We start from the raw sequence: 16,520 nt of genomic DNA on the forward strand, positions 1-16,520 counted from the left end.
CAAGCTCAATCATAAGTAAACTGCAAAATAATAACACAAAAAGATAACATTTCATTGAGCAGTTTAGGTAGCAGAAATTATTTTCATCATTGCTAGTACTGATAAAGATATGGAAAACAGATGTATTAGTAGTATATAGCACTAATAGGAAGATAAATTGGTTATTTAAAGGGGAACTTTGCTAATATCTATAAAAAATATTAAACATATATATCCTTGGCCCATCATTTCTACTTCTAAGAAATTATCCAACTGGTTTGCAAAATTATATGTGCAAGGATGCTACGTACAACATTGTTTTTAATATTGAAATGTTGGAAACCTAGAGATCTGTAAACAGGGGACTGATTAAATAAAAAATGATACATGCAGAAACATAATACTATACAGCTATTGAAAAGAATAAGGTAGAGCTATCCTATAAATATAGGAAAATATCCAAGATATAATAGTAACTAGAAAAAAGTTATCGGTCTTTTATAGTATGTTATCCCATTTGTACATGTACAGAACATTTAGGGAATGATACATAATACACTGTTAACCCTGGTTACCTCTGAAGAGTGTCTTGATAATTCCTTGCCTTGGTGATACAACTAAAGTCCTATCTCTGTATACCCAAAAGCTAAAACATTTACCTAAAACATTTACCTGCCAGTTAATAATTTTTATTTTCTTGCATACGCACAATGGAATCTTTGTAATCCTATGACTTCTATATTTTACATAGAAGCATAAAGAGGGAGAAGGATTTTTCACTTTAAACACGTGTTTACTGTTTTAATTTTTAAACCATCAGCTGATATGACTTTAATACTAAAAAAAGTAGCTAAAATTAACTACTAAAAAAGAAAATATGAACTTATTATACCTAACGTTATAATGGCTTGAAATTTCAATATCATCAAAATTGTTTTCAATTGTAAGAGCATCACAGTCGTCACAGAAGTGTCTCACCCACACATAAAGTAATCCCAGTGACTTACGCTCTTCCTCTGATCATGTAACATCTCCAAAGGAGCCATTACAAAGTCAACTGCACTGTCTTATACATGCCTAATGGGTCCAACAGAGCCATTAGGATGTCAGTTATATGGCAGGGCTCCTGCCAAAGCTATTACCAAGTCATTGCATTGTTTCACACACTTCCTTCCACATTCAGATAGTTCCCAAGGAACTGTTATCATTGCAATGGAAGTGTCCTGTATAACTTACACTACCGGGGAAAATAAAAAAGCAAAAGAAAGAAATGTAAAACAAACAAATTCCATCCATTAAATATACATGAATGGCCCCACATGGTCAAAAATCGGAAGGAATAACTCCTCATTTGGGTTTAACTATTACATGTTATTCAGGAAACCCAGGTGTTAGGCTAGCTGTTTTTTCCATCACTCCTGCTGTTCCAATGCAGCAATTCATGGTCTGAGAATGACATATGCATGGCTATGATGGTATGGTGTTTATTGATAGCACATGGTATATTAGCAGGTTTCTGTGGTATGCAGTACAGCAGCAATACGGAGTAGTACTAATGGATTTTTTGGCTATTATGGGAGTCTATCAGATAATCCATTACCTGTAAAGTTCCTGTGCAGCATGTAGGGAACTCAGCTGCCCAACAATCATGGAAATCAACAGGGCTTCTGAGTAGCTGAAATCCCAGTTCTACCTTAAGGGGCTACTACAATGACAATAAGAAGTACAATAGTACAAAGTTAAACCTCAGCCAGGTCTAAAGTGCTTCACTGAATTTCCCCTTATAATCTTTTCCACTTAGCAGAATAAGATTATTGGCTATTAAAATGATGTATTATTTAAGGTAAGACAAGGGCAAGGAATTTTACTCAGTTTGAAATGAGGAGAAGTCAGGCTGAACTCTGCTAGGCTAGAATTTCCTGGGACATCAGATTTTTCAGAAGCCACATGATATGTCTGGTTAATCCTTAATACAAGAGACTTCATCTGTAGCACCTACCTCACAATACATGCATAATAAATACTAATTGTGTGACTGGTAACAACCACAACTAAGATTTACCAAGTACTTATAACAGGCACACTGTGAAGTGCTATATATACATTTTCTCATTTAATGATCACACACCATAAAACTGAAATATGTTAATGACTCCATTTGATAGAGAAGGAAACTGAGGCTTGGAGAGCTTTAGTTAACTATCCAAGGACACATAGTAGTTAAGTGGCAGAACCTGGACACAGACCTAGATCTGTATTCTACCATAGTCCATGTTCTTAATCACTCACTGTTTGGAGAACATTATTTATTTATATTACCTTAATAGAATTTTTTTTTACTTTAATAAACGATTTTACATCCCTTGTTTCCTCATAGCAAGCTGCACATATTTTATCATGGTACTAACTAAATTGTATTAAAAGTAGCTTTTTATCATCTCTGGTAGATCACTTGTGGGTATATATGCCCACTTAATTCTGAACACTCTGCACTGAGAACTGCTCCAAGAATCGAATGGGTGGCTTCCCAAAAAGCAGCATTTATACTGCTGACCTTACTCCCTGGTTTTAGCCGACAGGAGCAGCGGTAGACATCTGACTTGAACTGGGAAAATTATTCTGTCTCTTTGGAATTTAAAAATGGCATTGAAAAATATCCAGTTAATCTCAAATTCTTTCCTGAACAGAAGATATAAACTTGAGGTTTTATGCCTGCCTTGTGGATGGAGATTTAGAGAAAGTTAATCTGCAGAGACAGGGCTAAAGGAAATGGATTTAGAAGGAAGAGGCAAAGTCGAGACAATTCTTCTGTTCTAGTCCCTTCCTGGGGTCTAGCCACAGTCTTGCCTTGGTCCCATGAGGCATCTGCATGCCCTTTTTGTAAATTTGTTTTTTTGTTTGTTTGTTTGTTTAAGCTAGCCCAAGTTGGTTTCTGTTACCGGCGATAACCACAATGAATAATAATAAAGAATCCTAACAGTGCATCAATCTCACCCACTAGACTATAAATTCCTTGAGGATGGAGGTTGTGTATTGGTCATCTTTTCTATATCCCCAATCTCAAATACATAGCCTGGCAAAGAGTATGAGCTCAATAAATATTGCTTATACAGAAATATCATTTTCAAAAACAGTATAGCCACAAATAATTTCTTTGCAATTTATAGTTTGTTAGTTAAAGGTTACAAATACTCTTTACCTATTTCCTTCTATTTAGCTTCTTGATAAGAAATTTCATTTTCACATTTTATAATCCAAATGTTTCATTTAAGCCATATGGGAAAAACACATTCTTAGAAATTTATTATTCAAATTTAGTTGCTGATATAGTTTTCTTCGCAGCCTAATGTAGAGTCCAATGTAATTACCGAGGAACTCCCTAATCACTGAGGTTAATGCTCAAGTAGGACTGCTAAATCCTTTTAAGAAAAGCCCATTGGATCACCTGTCAGAGGCAGAGTTGTGTGTTAGATGACCAGAGGTTTGATCCACTGTCACATTTCTATTAGAGGAGATCTACAAAAACATATTATTTCTCAGTTTTAATCTTTCACTCAGAGTAAAGCATATTTTTCATTTATTTAGTGCCTACTGTGTTCCAGATCTAGTAGCTAAGTAATGAAGCAAAAGCAGCGAATAAACCAGGCCCTGTCTTCAAGTAGCTTCCTGTCTAATACTTATTAAAGACCAGAGTGAAGATAGTAAAACACACAACTCAAATATTAGCCTACAATGAATAGCAGATGTTGGTACTACTGTGAAATGGGAGTAGAAAAGGCGTAAAATAAATAAAGCTTTATGATAGGTATCAGTATCTTGCTCATGGGCCTCAGGATGAAGGTAACTTGAATGAATCTGCATTTTTTCCTAAAAGACAATTAAGCATCAATATACAGCAAAAGATTTACTTAGGACAAATTTGAGAGAATGGGAACAAAGTACATTAGTGTTCTGATTGCCCTGTGAAACCCAAGAAATGCAGATTCTATTTGCTTATCTGCTCTCCCTTCCCTGTACTTCAGGCCTCTCGGTCTGTTTTAGTACTAAAATTAAGGGTTATTTTTCAATTTTTCATGGGTTAAAGCATATAGGAAACTTAATTCAATTAAGGGTAACCAAATAAGAGTTTATGAAAATGATGAAAAATAAAATATTTTGAAAGACTTGACCAATTAATCAAATGAAAGCAATAAGTACTTAAACAAATTTGGAAATACAAGTAGAAAACCCAAGTCATAATCTCCTAGGATGGATAGAATTCGAAATGTCTTTTAAAAAAATCACATCTCAGAATCTTTCTCAGTTGAACAAGGCAACCAAACTAACAACTCTCTCCCACGTTTACAGGAGTGAAGCTTAAATCATCCTAAACTTATCCATGATATTGTGCCCATTTCCTCATCAATAATCTTAAAAATCAGAATGTATAGGAAGACAGAAATAAAATAAAATGTCATTGACACTAACTGAAGCATAGGGATGAGATGGCATGGAGTCTGAGTTAATGAAGTATATAAATCCTAAAAATTTTAAGCTGTTTCACTCTTTTCAAATATTGTATATTTAAACTCAAATTACTGAAATACATTCCCTGCTAGGCCTGCTTTCATGAATGGATGAGATCAATGGGAAATAAATAGTAACATTTGCACACAAACATTAATTCATTAAAATGTTTTTTTTTTTCAAATTAACATGCTTTTAGAAAAAAACATTTATACTCTCATCTCAACTCAAACCTCATGTGTGAGACTCTATGGAAATGCTGAAGGCACGCTAGGCCTGGTTATCACTGATTGAAAATTTATGGAATCTAAATTGGGGAAATCTTACTGTAGTTCATAAATAAAATTCAAAATTGTATACTCCTTACTGAAAATTATGAGTCAGAGTAAGACTTACAAAACTCTGAGCCGAAAAAGTTGTTCAAGGTCATGTCTTCTATTCGTACATGATCCAAAGGAGAAAAAAAGTGGCTATTTGGAAAACTAATCAATTGCATTTTAGCTAACTTGTTTCTGAATTGCTGTTTTAGCTCTTCCTCCTATGTAAAATGCTGATAACAAAAGACTCCATTCCACAGATTGGTCATGAGGATGAAATGAGATAAAGATATTAAAAGTGTATTTGGAAATTGTGAAGTGATGATCAATGAACACAGTGAAAATTCTTATTGTTACAGGTACTATTCTAAACCTTTATATATATTAATATATTCAATCATCACAAAATCTTAGAGGTTGATACTAATATTTCCCCCATTTTACAGATGATGAAATTCAGGCAAAGAAATTTTATACAACTTTCCCACCATTGCACAGCTGGGATTTAAATTTAAGCTGTCTAGCTCCATAGTACAAACTTTTTATCACCATGCTCTATTGCCTCTCAAAAGTTGAAATCCAGAGTTCCCGTCGTGGCGCAGTAGAAACGAATCCGACTAGGAACCATGAGGTTGTGGGTTCAATCCCTCCCCTCACTCAGTAGGTTAAGGATCTGGGGTTGCTGTGGTGTAGGCCGGCAGCAACTGCTCCGATTAGACCCCTAGCCTGGGAACCTCCATATGCCATGGGTGAGGCTCTAAAAAGACCAAAAAAAAAAAAAAAAAGTTGAAATCCTCCTTGGAAATGTACACTGAGCCAAAAGAAGCTTGCAGTTAAGGACTAGTTTTTGCAGACTGGATCATAGGTTTTCCTTGGCAGCCCCACCCAATTTTGTGGTATGCTATATTGTTCCTAAAATAAACCACAAGGAAAATAGACCTATAAAGAAAAGATACACGTGCTTCACTCCTGAGTCTTTCAACTCTCTCTCAGTGAATAGTGTTTCATGAAAGTAGATGGTTGATTAGACTGAAGGTGAAATGAAGCTGAACAACCCCAAATATTCCTGAAAGTTCCTAACACATCTAAGGGACATGGTACATTAACATAGAATGTAGAGTGGCTCATCATAGTAAGAGGTTCTCGTGTTGGGGGTGGGGAAGGATAATGTGCATTTTTGGTGAAGCTGATTTTAATGTACTTTCCCCCTGATTCATTTTCCCCTAGCTCCTTACATTTTTTTTTTGTTTTGTTTTGTTTTTTTTTTTTTTGTCTTTTGTCTTTTTAGGGCTGTACCTGCGGCATATGGAGATTCCCAGGCTAGGGGTCAAATCAGGGCTATAGCCACCAGCCTTACGACGCAGCCACAGCAATGCCAGATCTGAGCCACATCTGCGACCTACACCACAGCTCATGGCAACGCTGGATCCTTAACCCACTGAGCGAGGCCAGGGAATGAACCCGCAACCTCATGGTTCCTAGTTGGATTTGTTTCCGCTGCGCCACGACAGGAACTCCTCCTTACATATTTTGAGTCATTGCCCTGTGCTCAGATGTGAGGAACCCCCTCCCATGAAGTGTTTGATTTTCATCAAAATCATTTATAAATATTGCTTCAGTATCAGTCTTCAAAGTGGCAAAGCCCAATGAGCACAAGGAAGGCAAAAGTAAAAGGACACCAAAGACCCCTCACTGAGATATGACACAATATAAATAAAGGTCTATAGAAAAGAATAAATGACATGTCCTTCAGTTGAAGGTGTTACTTATAATTGATGACATGGGTATAGTGCGATTCTTAAGCCAAGCCAGAGCATCTGAAGGAAAAGACCAATGCTAGGTGGCGTTGTAAAGTTATGACAATATCTGAAATATACTAAATTAATGGCTAGAGTCATGCAAAAAATCAGAGATAATGTAGAAAGTCATGAGGCAAAATCCAACTCAAACAGAGTTAAAGCTCTGCCTACATGCTAAATCAATGCTTCCCTATCCTACCTTAAATCTGTCTTGTCCTTCTCACCAGCTACCCCTCTCCTCCTCTTCACTCTCAAAATACACACATGAAGTCTTCCAGAGGAAAGCAAACCAGCAAAGTACCAATAAACTAATCTCTGACAGGTTAATTAACCAGGCCTGCATGTTGTTTGTCAGATGGGCAGGGTTGCAGTTTGTGGGGTAGGTGTCAGGAATGAGGTGAGGTAAAAATAATTTGTCATCAAACATTTGGAAACACTTGCCTTGAGTAGACCCAGCTTGAGCCTCCATGTCACAACAAACGGGAGAGAATTTAAAACCTGTAATAGCAAACATTTTTACTAATTAATCCTGGTCCAAGTTATCTGAGATTCCTCAATCTTTAATGCTTAAACTTCATCCAGTAGTATCTTTATAGTAATAGATTCACCCTCTTAAAGTGTACAATTCAGTAGCTTTTAGTATTTTCACAGGGTTGTACAACAATCACCACTATGTAATTTCAGAATAATTTCACCACTCGAGAAGAAATCTCATACCTAGGGTCTTCCAGGAGCAAAAGAAGGGTGGCATCCCATGGAGAAACTTCTTTCTTTTAATGTTTCAACCCAGTAGATTGGCTATAACTTCCTTATGCCAGGAGTGAGATGAGGGAGAACAGGAAGTCTTGGAAATACAGGAGATCCTCTATCACCCCATTTCATATAAATTTGGTTGTTATTTTCCGTTTGACAGCTAAAGCCCAGAAAACTGTAGGGACCAGTCCAAGGTCTCTTAACTTCCATCCTAATACTCCCTCACTTACATGAATATGCATAACACAGATGGAATATGTTCCCTTCTCATTTCCATACTTCACCTCCCTTACACTCTTGGCCAAAGTCAGCAATATGTACATGAAAATAATCTTTAAAAATCAGGACCCCCAAGGATATTTGGTGATATTACAAAGGTGTCATGGCCTATCATTTAGGAAATGATATGATAACTAGTGTGTAAATGGTCATTCCTGATTATATCCTTGCCATCAGTGACCCCTGTGGGCACTGAAGGAGGCAGAGGAGGACAGAATAGAAAAAGTGCAGGAACAGGGCTGTTGGTTACCTCCCTGGCATCTGAGAAAATTATATTTCTCCACTGCTAATAGACCAGGCCTTGTGGCCATGGTAATGGGACCTATGAAATTCAGACAGATAGAATGATGAAGAGATTAATGTTTTTAATAAGCATTAATTTGATTTTTATGAAATGATTTTGTTCTTCGGTAGGGACAGAAGAGCAGAAAATAAAATAAATCAACCTCTTCCCAACAAATCAAAACCACAAAATTTTCCATTTGTAAAAGTGGTAAGAAAATAATATGCAATTACAATTTAATGTTACTACTATTATTACTTATTTTCTGGCAAATGGCTGATGTTAATTTACCCTTTTTTTAAATCATTTCACTCTAGCCTGGTCAATCTGCATCTGTCTGTACACTTGACAGGTTAATCTAAATCAAAATAGAGAGCACATACAGAATATGCTTGCCATACAGTTGTTCATTTCATTGTTCATAAATTGATATAAAGCCAAAATACATGAAATGAATACTTCTAAAATAAATACCACTAGTACTGCACTGGAAAATAAAGATGAAAATAAAAGGTGAGTAATAAATGAGATATGCACAATATTGCTGACTACATGAAATTATTTCCTTAGAAAGAATCACCAGAAATAAAAAGGACTTTGTATATTAATGTAAATGAATGTGTCTATTTACCAGATGCTTAAGTACATGCCTTGTCTATGGGACCTTGCTCACTTGCATTTCCATTCCACATATTAAATGAAAGATAGGCAGACATAGGGAAAGAAAACAAATCAAAGTCTAAAATCTGTATTCTCTCTGGGTTTTGCTTAAACAATATAGATATTTCTATTACCGTTTTCTCCATCAGACTTCCTCTCATGGTCAGTGTCAGTCAAGGACAATGCAGAGTTAGCCCGGCTGGACAAACAGGAACTATGCTCTGATTTCATCCCCCTTATCCACATTCTCAGTGCATGGTCAGGTGAGGCAGCACCTTCGGTCTCCGTGTCCACATCTGACCCCATCTCTAACTGGTAGCCATGCCGAGAAACACTGTGCATGTCTGTCTGGTAGCCAGAGCACAAAGTGTGAGGAGTTTCACAGAATTCCATCTCTGCGAAGAAACAAAGGTCAGAGAAAAAGTTAAGAAGCATATAGAAATACCTGATAAAATTCTACTTTTTGACCTTAGGTCCCACTGCCCCATTGCTAGTATTTATGTGTTTTTGCAAAGTTAGAATTCTGGCCTTTTTATTTATGGTAGCTAGGCTTCTGTGCTTATTTTGCACTTCTGTAGCTTAAAATTACGCTCCTGTTGATTTTTACAAGGTTCTGGAAAAAGCATGCCCAAAATAGCTTTATAGCTACAATTTTAGGTTGCACAAAATGTAATGAAATAAGTGAGTGCAGAGGAGTATAAAGTGTAGAGAGCTGTCCTTTAAAAGATATTTATCTTCTAGGAAGAATATATATGATGTGTAGAGCACACCTATGCTTAAAATATTAAAATTATTGGCTTTTGTAAGCATTTCATACACCTTAAAGTTAAGAATAAATAATTCAATGTGATAACTGAGGAAAAAACATTGTTTAAATACACTTTTTGAAAGTATTTTCCCTAAAACACATTAAACTCTAAAATTATGAATATTTAATATCACTATTTCCCATTGTCTCCAAAGGAGCTTGAGGCTGAATTTATGCTAATTATTCTGTTTCATTCATTTTTTTGAGAAAGACATGTAAAATTTTCAATCATATATTGTACCTTTATGGTTCATGGCTTGGATTTTGCTGCCAATTTCCCCAAGCCTTAGACTCATATGTTTAGAATCTTAGAGATGATGATCCCCTCTTTTTACACTGAGGAAAATAAAGTCCAGAGGGTAGGTGTCCCTTGTCCATAGCCCACATCAGACAGCAACTGGGCCCTTTTTCCTAAAACATTCATGTCTGCATGGCATCTGCTAGATACTAAGGAAGCCCCATCAACTTAGTACATGATTATCAGGCATTCATTCAGTTTTATAGTCAATTTTGCCTTCAATTATGGCAAGGTGTCAAAAAGGGGAGAAGATGCTTTAACAGGCCCTAATAAGTTAATGAAAAATGACCACATGCCAAGACATATCATCTGAAATGTCCATGTAATACTTAGATAAGGTAATCCGGGGATGTTGTACACTATATAGGATTTTCTCAGACTGACATCAGAGACAGGGTATGTCATTCGTCCAGGAAGAAGCTTAACTGAGCACATCTAATCCTTAGCACATATCAACAAAATGCAAACTCTAAAATAAATTTAATTATTTGAATACAAAAAGTGCTGCAATTTAGACTGGCCATGTACTAGAAAGAACAGTACAGGATACAAATATATTTTAAAAAATAGCTATTTTTGTGACATGTAATTGCCAAAAAAGGGTTTAACAAATCAAATCTCAGTGCTTATTCAATAGCTATTAGGTATCCAGCACTATGTTCTGTGAAACAGATATTGTAGTCAAATAAAGCTACTATATCATATTCGGGAAAGTCAATTATAAATTAATCCTTTCAGGGTTAAACGTCACTGTTGACAATGTTGCTTATGATTTCTTTGATGAGTACCTTTAAGACTAACTCTATTTTTCTACCAAAATTCGTCTAAATTCCAAAGGAGTGATATTCAAAAAATAGGCATTGTTACCACTTGTCAAACATAAAACCTTATGAAACTATGCTTCTCCTTGACATAAAGCTAAAAGTAAAAATCCACTTGCCCAATATAAACCTCAGTGATCTAGAATATTGTGATCATTAATATTCTTGCCTCAATCTCACAATGTTTCATTATCTGATCCTATTGTGCAGTTGTTGCTACAGCAACGTTGTCATGAACCTGTCAGCTTGGAATTGTAGGGAAGGAATTTTATATAGGCCTGCATTCACAACTTCCTTCGTTCCACTAGACCAGTGGTTTCCAACCTTCAGCATGCTTCATTCAGAATCACCTGGAAGGCTTGTCAAAACACAGATTGCTGTGCCTGCCCCCTCCAAGACCAATTTCAGTGTCTGATTCAGCTGGTCTGTAGTAGGGACAGAGAATCTGCATTTCTAACAGGTTCCCAGGTAAGACCTATGTTATCGATCTAGGGACCACAATTCGAAAACTTCTCCTGAAAGTTCTCTTGTGGAACCCTCCTGCACTGCTGGTGGGAATGTAAACTGGTACAGCCACTATGGAGAACAGTTTGGAGATACCTTAGAAATCTATACATAGAACTTCCATATGACCCTGCAATCCCACTCTTGGGCATATATCTGGACAAAACTCTACTTAAAAGAGACCCATGCACCCACATGGTCATTGCAGCACTATTCACAATAGCCAGGACATGGAAACAACCCAAATGTCCATCGACAGATGTTTGGATGAGGAAGATGTGGTGTATATATATATACAATGGAATACTACTCAGCCATAAAAAAGGATGACATAATGCCATTTGCAGCAACATGGATGGAACTAGAGATTCTCATACTGAGTGAAATGAGCCAGAAAGACAAATACCATATGATATCACTTATAACTGGAATCTAATATCCAGCACAAATGAACATCTCCACAGAAAAGAAAATCATGGACTTGAAAAATAGACTTGTGGCTGCCTGATGGGAGAGGGAGGGAGTGGGAGGGATCAGGAGCTTGGGCTTATCAGACACAATTTAGAATAGATTTACAAGGAGATCCTGCTGAGTAGCATTGAGAACTATGTCTAGATACTCATGTTGCAAAAGAACAAAGGGTGGGGGAAAAAATGTAATGCATACATGTAAGGATAGCTTGATCCCCTTGCTGTAAAGTAGGAAAATAAAATTAAAAATAATAAATAAATAAATAAATGAATAAAAAGAAAGTTCCCTTGTGGTGCTGCAGGTTAAGGATCTGGCGTTATCACTGCTGTGGCTTGGGTTGCAGCTGTGGTTCAGGTTTGATACCTCACCTGGGAATTTCCACAAACTGCAGATGCAGCCAAAAAAAAAACAAAAACAAAAACAAACAAACAAACAAAAAACAAAAAAGAAGACAGAAGAAAAGAAAACTACTTCCCTAGCGATTTCTCTGAAATAAGTGGGAGCCAGGAAAAGGGGAGAAGTAAGAAAGTAACATTATTGTGGCACTACCAAAGATTTCGCAACAACAGTTCAAATTCTATTTGGAGACACAAGCAAGAAAGCATTTGAACTGAATTACTGTGATGGTCCCCCCATTTACTTGCCATGGATTTAGGGCACTAATTAGGAAATTTACTTTCCCAAAGCATAGACTTGCATTTATTTTCGCTAATAGAATGGCATATGAGATATGACTTTCCAAAGATTTTAATATGAGCATCTGAGTCATAGTAAAGATATTCACTGGAAAAGGATGAGCAAATAAAAATACACAGCCAGTTTCTTACTCCAGATAATAAAATAATAAAAAAAGATTTTTAAAAAATCATTGAGGAATATAAGCAGAATCCCTTTTTGTTGAAGATTTTTTTCCCTTTCAAAAGGAAATGTGAACATGGGTTTGTTCCCTTCTAAGGAAATGTGGTGCAATTTGATCAAAAAATTGTGTAAGATTTCTAATTGGAACTGTGATTTGAATACAAAAAATAAATCCTAAATTCCCCAATTAAATACAGTACAATTCTTTACCAATATATAATTTTATTTATTTATATACTTATTTATTTAGGGCCTTACTCACGGCATATGGAGGTTCCCAGGCTAGGGGTCAAATCGGAGCTACAGCTGCTGACCTACGCCACAGCCACAGCAATGCCAGATCTGAGCCATGTCTGTGACCTACACCACAGCTCATGGCAACACCAGATCCTTAACCCACTGAGTGAGGCCAGGGATCAAACTTGCAACCTTATGCTTCCTAGTTTGATCCGTTTCTGCTGATCCACAATGGGAACTCCACCAATACATAATTTTAAAAAGTAACAATCCAAGTAAGCTACCCAGTTGCTCTTTTTTTTTCATAGGAAAGCAAAAAAAAAGGAAGGGAGGGAGGAAGGAAGGAAGGGAGAAAGGAAGGAGAAAGAAAGGAAGAAAGAAAAGTGTCACTTATTTATAGTAGGTGATAGTCATTGAATAGCCTCACTTCCCTTTCGTGAAATTGTTACCATTGTGAATTATTTCCTTAAATGCACAAATGTCTTGGTGATGTTCAAAATTCCCATAGGATGCATTTTCCATAAAGCACTTATAAGGCACCATAAGTGGATGTTTTTATTTTTAGCCTTACACATATAACATTGTTACCTAAAATACCACATACTCACTAGAAAAGATAAAGTTCGATTGGATTTATTATAGATCTATTCTTACCAAAAAGCTAGCCACAAGAGAAATGTAAGTAAAATCTTAGGCTATGTAAGATTTAAGTGGATAAATTGGTACCATTAGAAACTATATTTCAGGAGTAAACAGACATAGACATTGTCAAGTGAATGATGTATGTGGGCCACACGAATATTTATTTAATTTTTATTGTAAAGAAAACCTATTTTGCACCCTTGCGGAGACAAAATCTGAGCAGGTTAATACAGAGTTTAAATCCAATATTTAATATGGGCAAAAGATTTGAAGAGATACTTCACCAGAAAAATATATAGAAATGATCAGTAAATGAATGAAAAGATGCTCAACATCACTAGTTTTTAGGAAAGGGCAAACTAACTTCACAATGAGATACCACTACAGACCTACTAGAATGGCTAAAAAATTATGATCACACTAAGTGTTGACTAGGATGTGGAGCAACTACCATAACATACACTGCTGGTAAGAAAGCAGAATGGTATGGTCACTTTAGAAAACAGTTTGGTAGTTTCTCAAAAAGGTAAAGCTATATATATATATATATATATATACACACACATACATATATATTTTGTCTTTTTGCAATTTCTCGGGCTGCTCCTGCGGCATATGGAGGTTCCCAGGCTAGGGGTCTAATCAGAGCTGTAGCCTCTTGCCTACACCAGAGCCACAGCAACGCAGGATCCGAGCCGCGTCTGCAACCTACACCACAGCTCAGGGCAGCGCTGGATCTCCAACCCACTGAGCAAGACCAGGGACCGAACCGGCAGCCTCATGATTCTTAGTCGTATTCGTTAACCACTGAGCCACAACAGGAACCCCAGATAAAGCTATATTTAACAGGACAGCAATGCAGTTCTGGACATTTACCATCAAGAAATAAAAATCTGTAAGAGGTTATATAGAAGCGTTAATAAAATAGCTAAGAATTAGAAACAATCAAGTGTCCATGAATAGCTGAACGGATAAATCATTTGTGGTATATCCAGGCTATGGAACACTACTCAGACAAAAAAAAAAAATGAATCAACTATTGACATAACAAGATGCATGTGTACATAATGTATGCTTCCATTTAAATAACATTCTAGAAAACACACACCAATCTAACAGTGATAGAAACTTGATCGGTTGTTGCCTGGGGAAGAAAAGAAGGGAGAAATGGAGAAAAAAGGGGCTAAGGAAACTTTTAGGGTGATCTAAATGTCTGCTACTTGACTCTGGCAATAGTTTCACATGTGTATGCATACCAAAGTTTATCATATTGTATAGTTTATGTGTAGTTTATTGTACTTCAACTATACCTCTATACTTTACTTTTAGTGGATTGTGTACCACAAGATAGTAAGAAAGGATACTGGAGAATCCATCAATTTTCATGGGTGGATCCAAGGATCTCTGAGTTAGAAGGAGGCCCTGCTCTTTTCCTCCCAGTGGGAGAAAGTACAGGTATTAAAAACAAAAAGTAGTCAAGATGCTGTTTTGCTTATATATAAGCCAAGAGGCAATCAAGGCTAAATGATTCATAATTTCTCATTGATCCTCTAGGGAGCACTTTCTCTTTAGAACATAACATTTGAAAGCCAATTGTAGGGGGCGGGAAATAAAGATGAAATTGATCACTGATGAGCTTTAGGCAGCTAAGGGAACATTCTGTAGTTGGAAATCATACGACTAAGTTAAGTGGATCTGGCCTGAAGGATCCCTTTAGGCCTCCGTTAATTCTAATAAATTAATAATTTTAAAAAATTCTATAAAGTGCTGAATAAAATGAACTACTGTATTTTCTCTCTGAATTTAGAGATTGATCTTCAGGTGTTCAGCCTAGAGAAGTCACTTATCAAAACTTGAAAGGGAAAGTAGTAGTTATTTATATCAGCATTTTTCTAGAAATGCCATTTTTTTTTCTTTTTTTTTTTTATATTTTCCCACTGTACAGCAAGGGGGTCAGGTCATCCTTAGATGTATACATTGCAGTTACAGTTTTTTCCCCCACCCTTTCTTCTGTTGCAACATGAGTATCTAGACATAGTTCTCAATGCTATTCAGCAGGATCTCCTTATAAATCTATTCTAGGTTGTGTCTGATAAGCCCAAGCTCCCGATCCCTCCCACTCCCTCCTCCTCCCATCAGGCAACCACAAGTCTCTTCTCCAAGTCCATGATTTTCTTTTCTGAGGAGATGTTCATTTGTGCTGGATATTAGATTCCAGTTATAAGTGATATCATATGGTATTTGTCTTTGTCTTTCTGGCTCATTTCACTCAGTATGAGATTCTCTAGTTCCATCCATGTTGCTGCAAATGGCATTATGTCATCCTTTTTTATGGCTGAGTAGTATTCCATTGTGTATATATACCACCTCTTCCGAATCCAATCCTCTGTCGATGGACATTTGGATTGTTTCCATGTCCTGGCTATTGTGAATAGTGCTGCAATGAACATGCGGGTGCATGTGTCTCTTTTAAGTAGAGCTTTGTCCGGATAGATGCCCAAGAGTGGGATTGCAGGGTCATATGGAAGTTCTATGTATAGATTTCTAAGGTATCTCCAAACTGTTCTCCATAGTGGCTGTACCAGTTTACATTCCCACCAGCAGTGCAGGAGGGTTCCCTTTTCTCCACAGCCCCTCCAGCACTTGTTATTTGTGGATTTATTAATGATGGCCATTCTGACTGGTGTGAGGTGGTATCTCATGGTAGTTTTGATTTGCATTTTAGAAATGCCATTTTTGAGTTTCTGATAAGCTCAAGACTTTATTTTTCTTAAAATCCTACCCATCCAAACTTCCTCTAAAAATGGAGCTTTAAGGTATCACATTCCAAATAAATAACTGGAGGTCAAAAAGCATGATATATCTTAGCCATGACTTGAGTGATTTGGAATATAATTTGCAAAGAGTGTAGTTCATTTCCAAAAAAAGAAAGAAGGAGAGGGGACAAAATCATTAGCTTTAATTCTGTGACTCATAACAAGCCTTATGGACTATATGCAAAAGCAACTGTTATTAAATAGCCACATGGATTTTGGATAAATCACTTAATATCCTGGGGCTTCAGTTTCCTCATTTGCAAAACGTTCAGGTCCAACTAGAAATAAATCTCTAGGTGAAATCCCTTGTCATAAAATTCTGTAATTATACCTTGAACCTGTTATGGCAAAATGTGGAATGGTTAATATTTTCAAATGGGAAAAGAATTAGCCATTTAATGAATTGAGGTGCTATTCATAGTTCTACTGTGAAGGATAATCATACACAATAGCTCTATAAGATCTTCTGTCAGGATTACAAGTCTTGCC

The 16,520-nt window shown here is 36.5% G+C and overlaps 1 protein-coding gene across 10 annotated transcripts in view; it reads right to left on the bottom strand.

Annotated features, from left to right (window-relative positions):
• The window catches only part of TENM1 (teneurin transmembrane protein 1), a 908,801-nt gene that overhangs the window by 473,795 nt on the left and 418,486 nt on the right, over positions 1-16,520 (bottom strand). For all 10 annotated transcript variants that reach the window (XM_021080671.2, XM_085007213.1, XM_003135358.6 and 7 more), the window contains 2 exons: positions 8,711-8,971; positions 7,043-7,099 (listed from right to left, as the gene is read on the bottom strand). In XM_021080671.2, the coding sequence (XP_020936330.1) occupies positions 7,043-7,099; positions 8,711-8,971 (318 nt within the window). The remainder of the gene's footprint in view (positions 1-7,042; positions 7,100-8,710; positions 8,972-16,520) is intronic.

This window comes from Sus scrofa, chromosome X, assembly GCF_054392235.1.
Source record: "Sus scrofa isolate SSC_HxYL_T2T_F1_AM1 chromosome X, Sscrofa_HxYL_maternal_Yorkshire_Landrace_v2.0, whole genome shotgun sequence".
In the NCBI taxonomy this organism is placed as follows: domain Eukaryota; kingdom Metazoa; phylum Chordata; class Mammalia; order Artiodactyla; family Suidae; genus Sus; species Sus scrofa.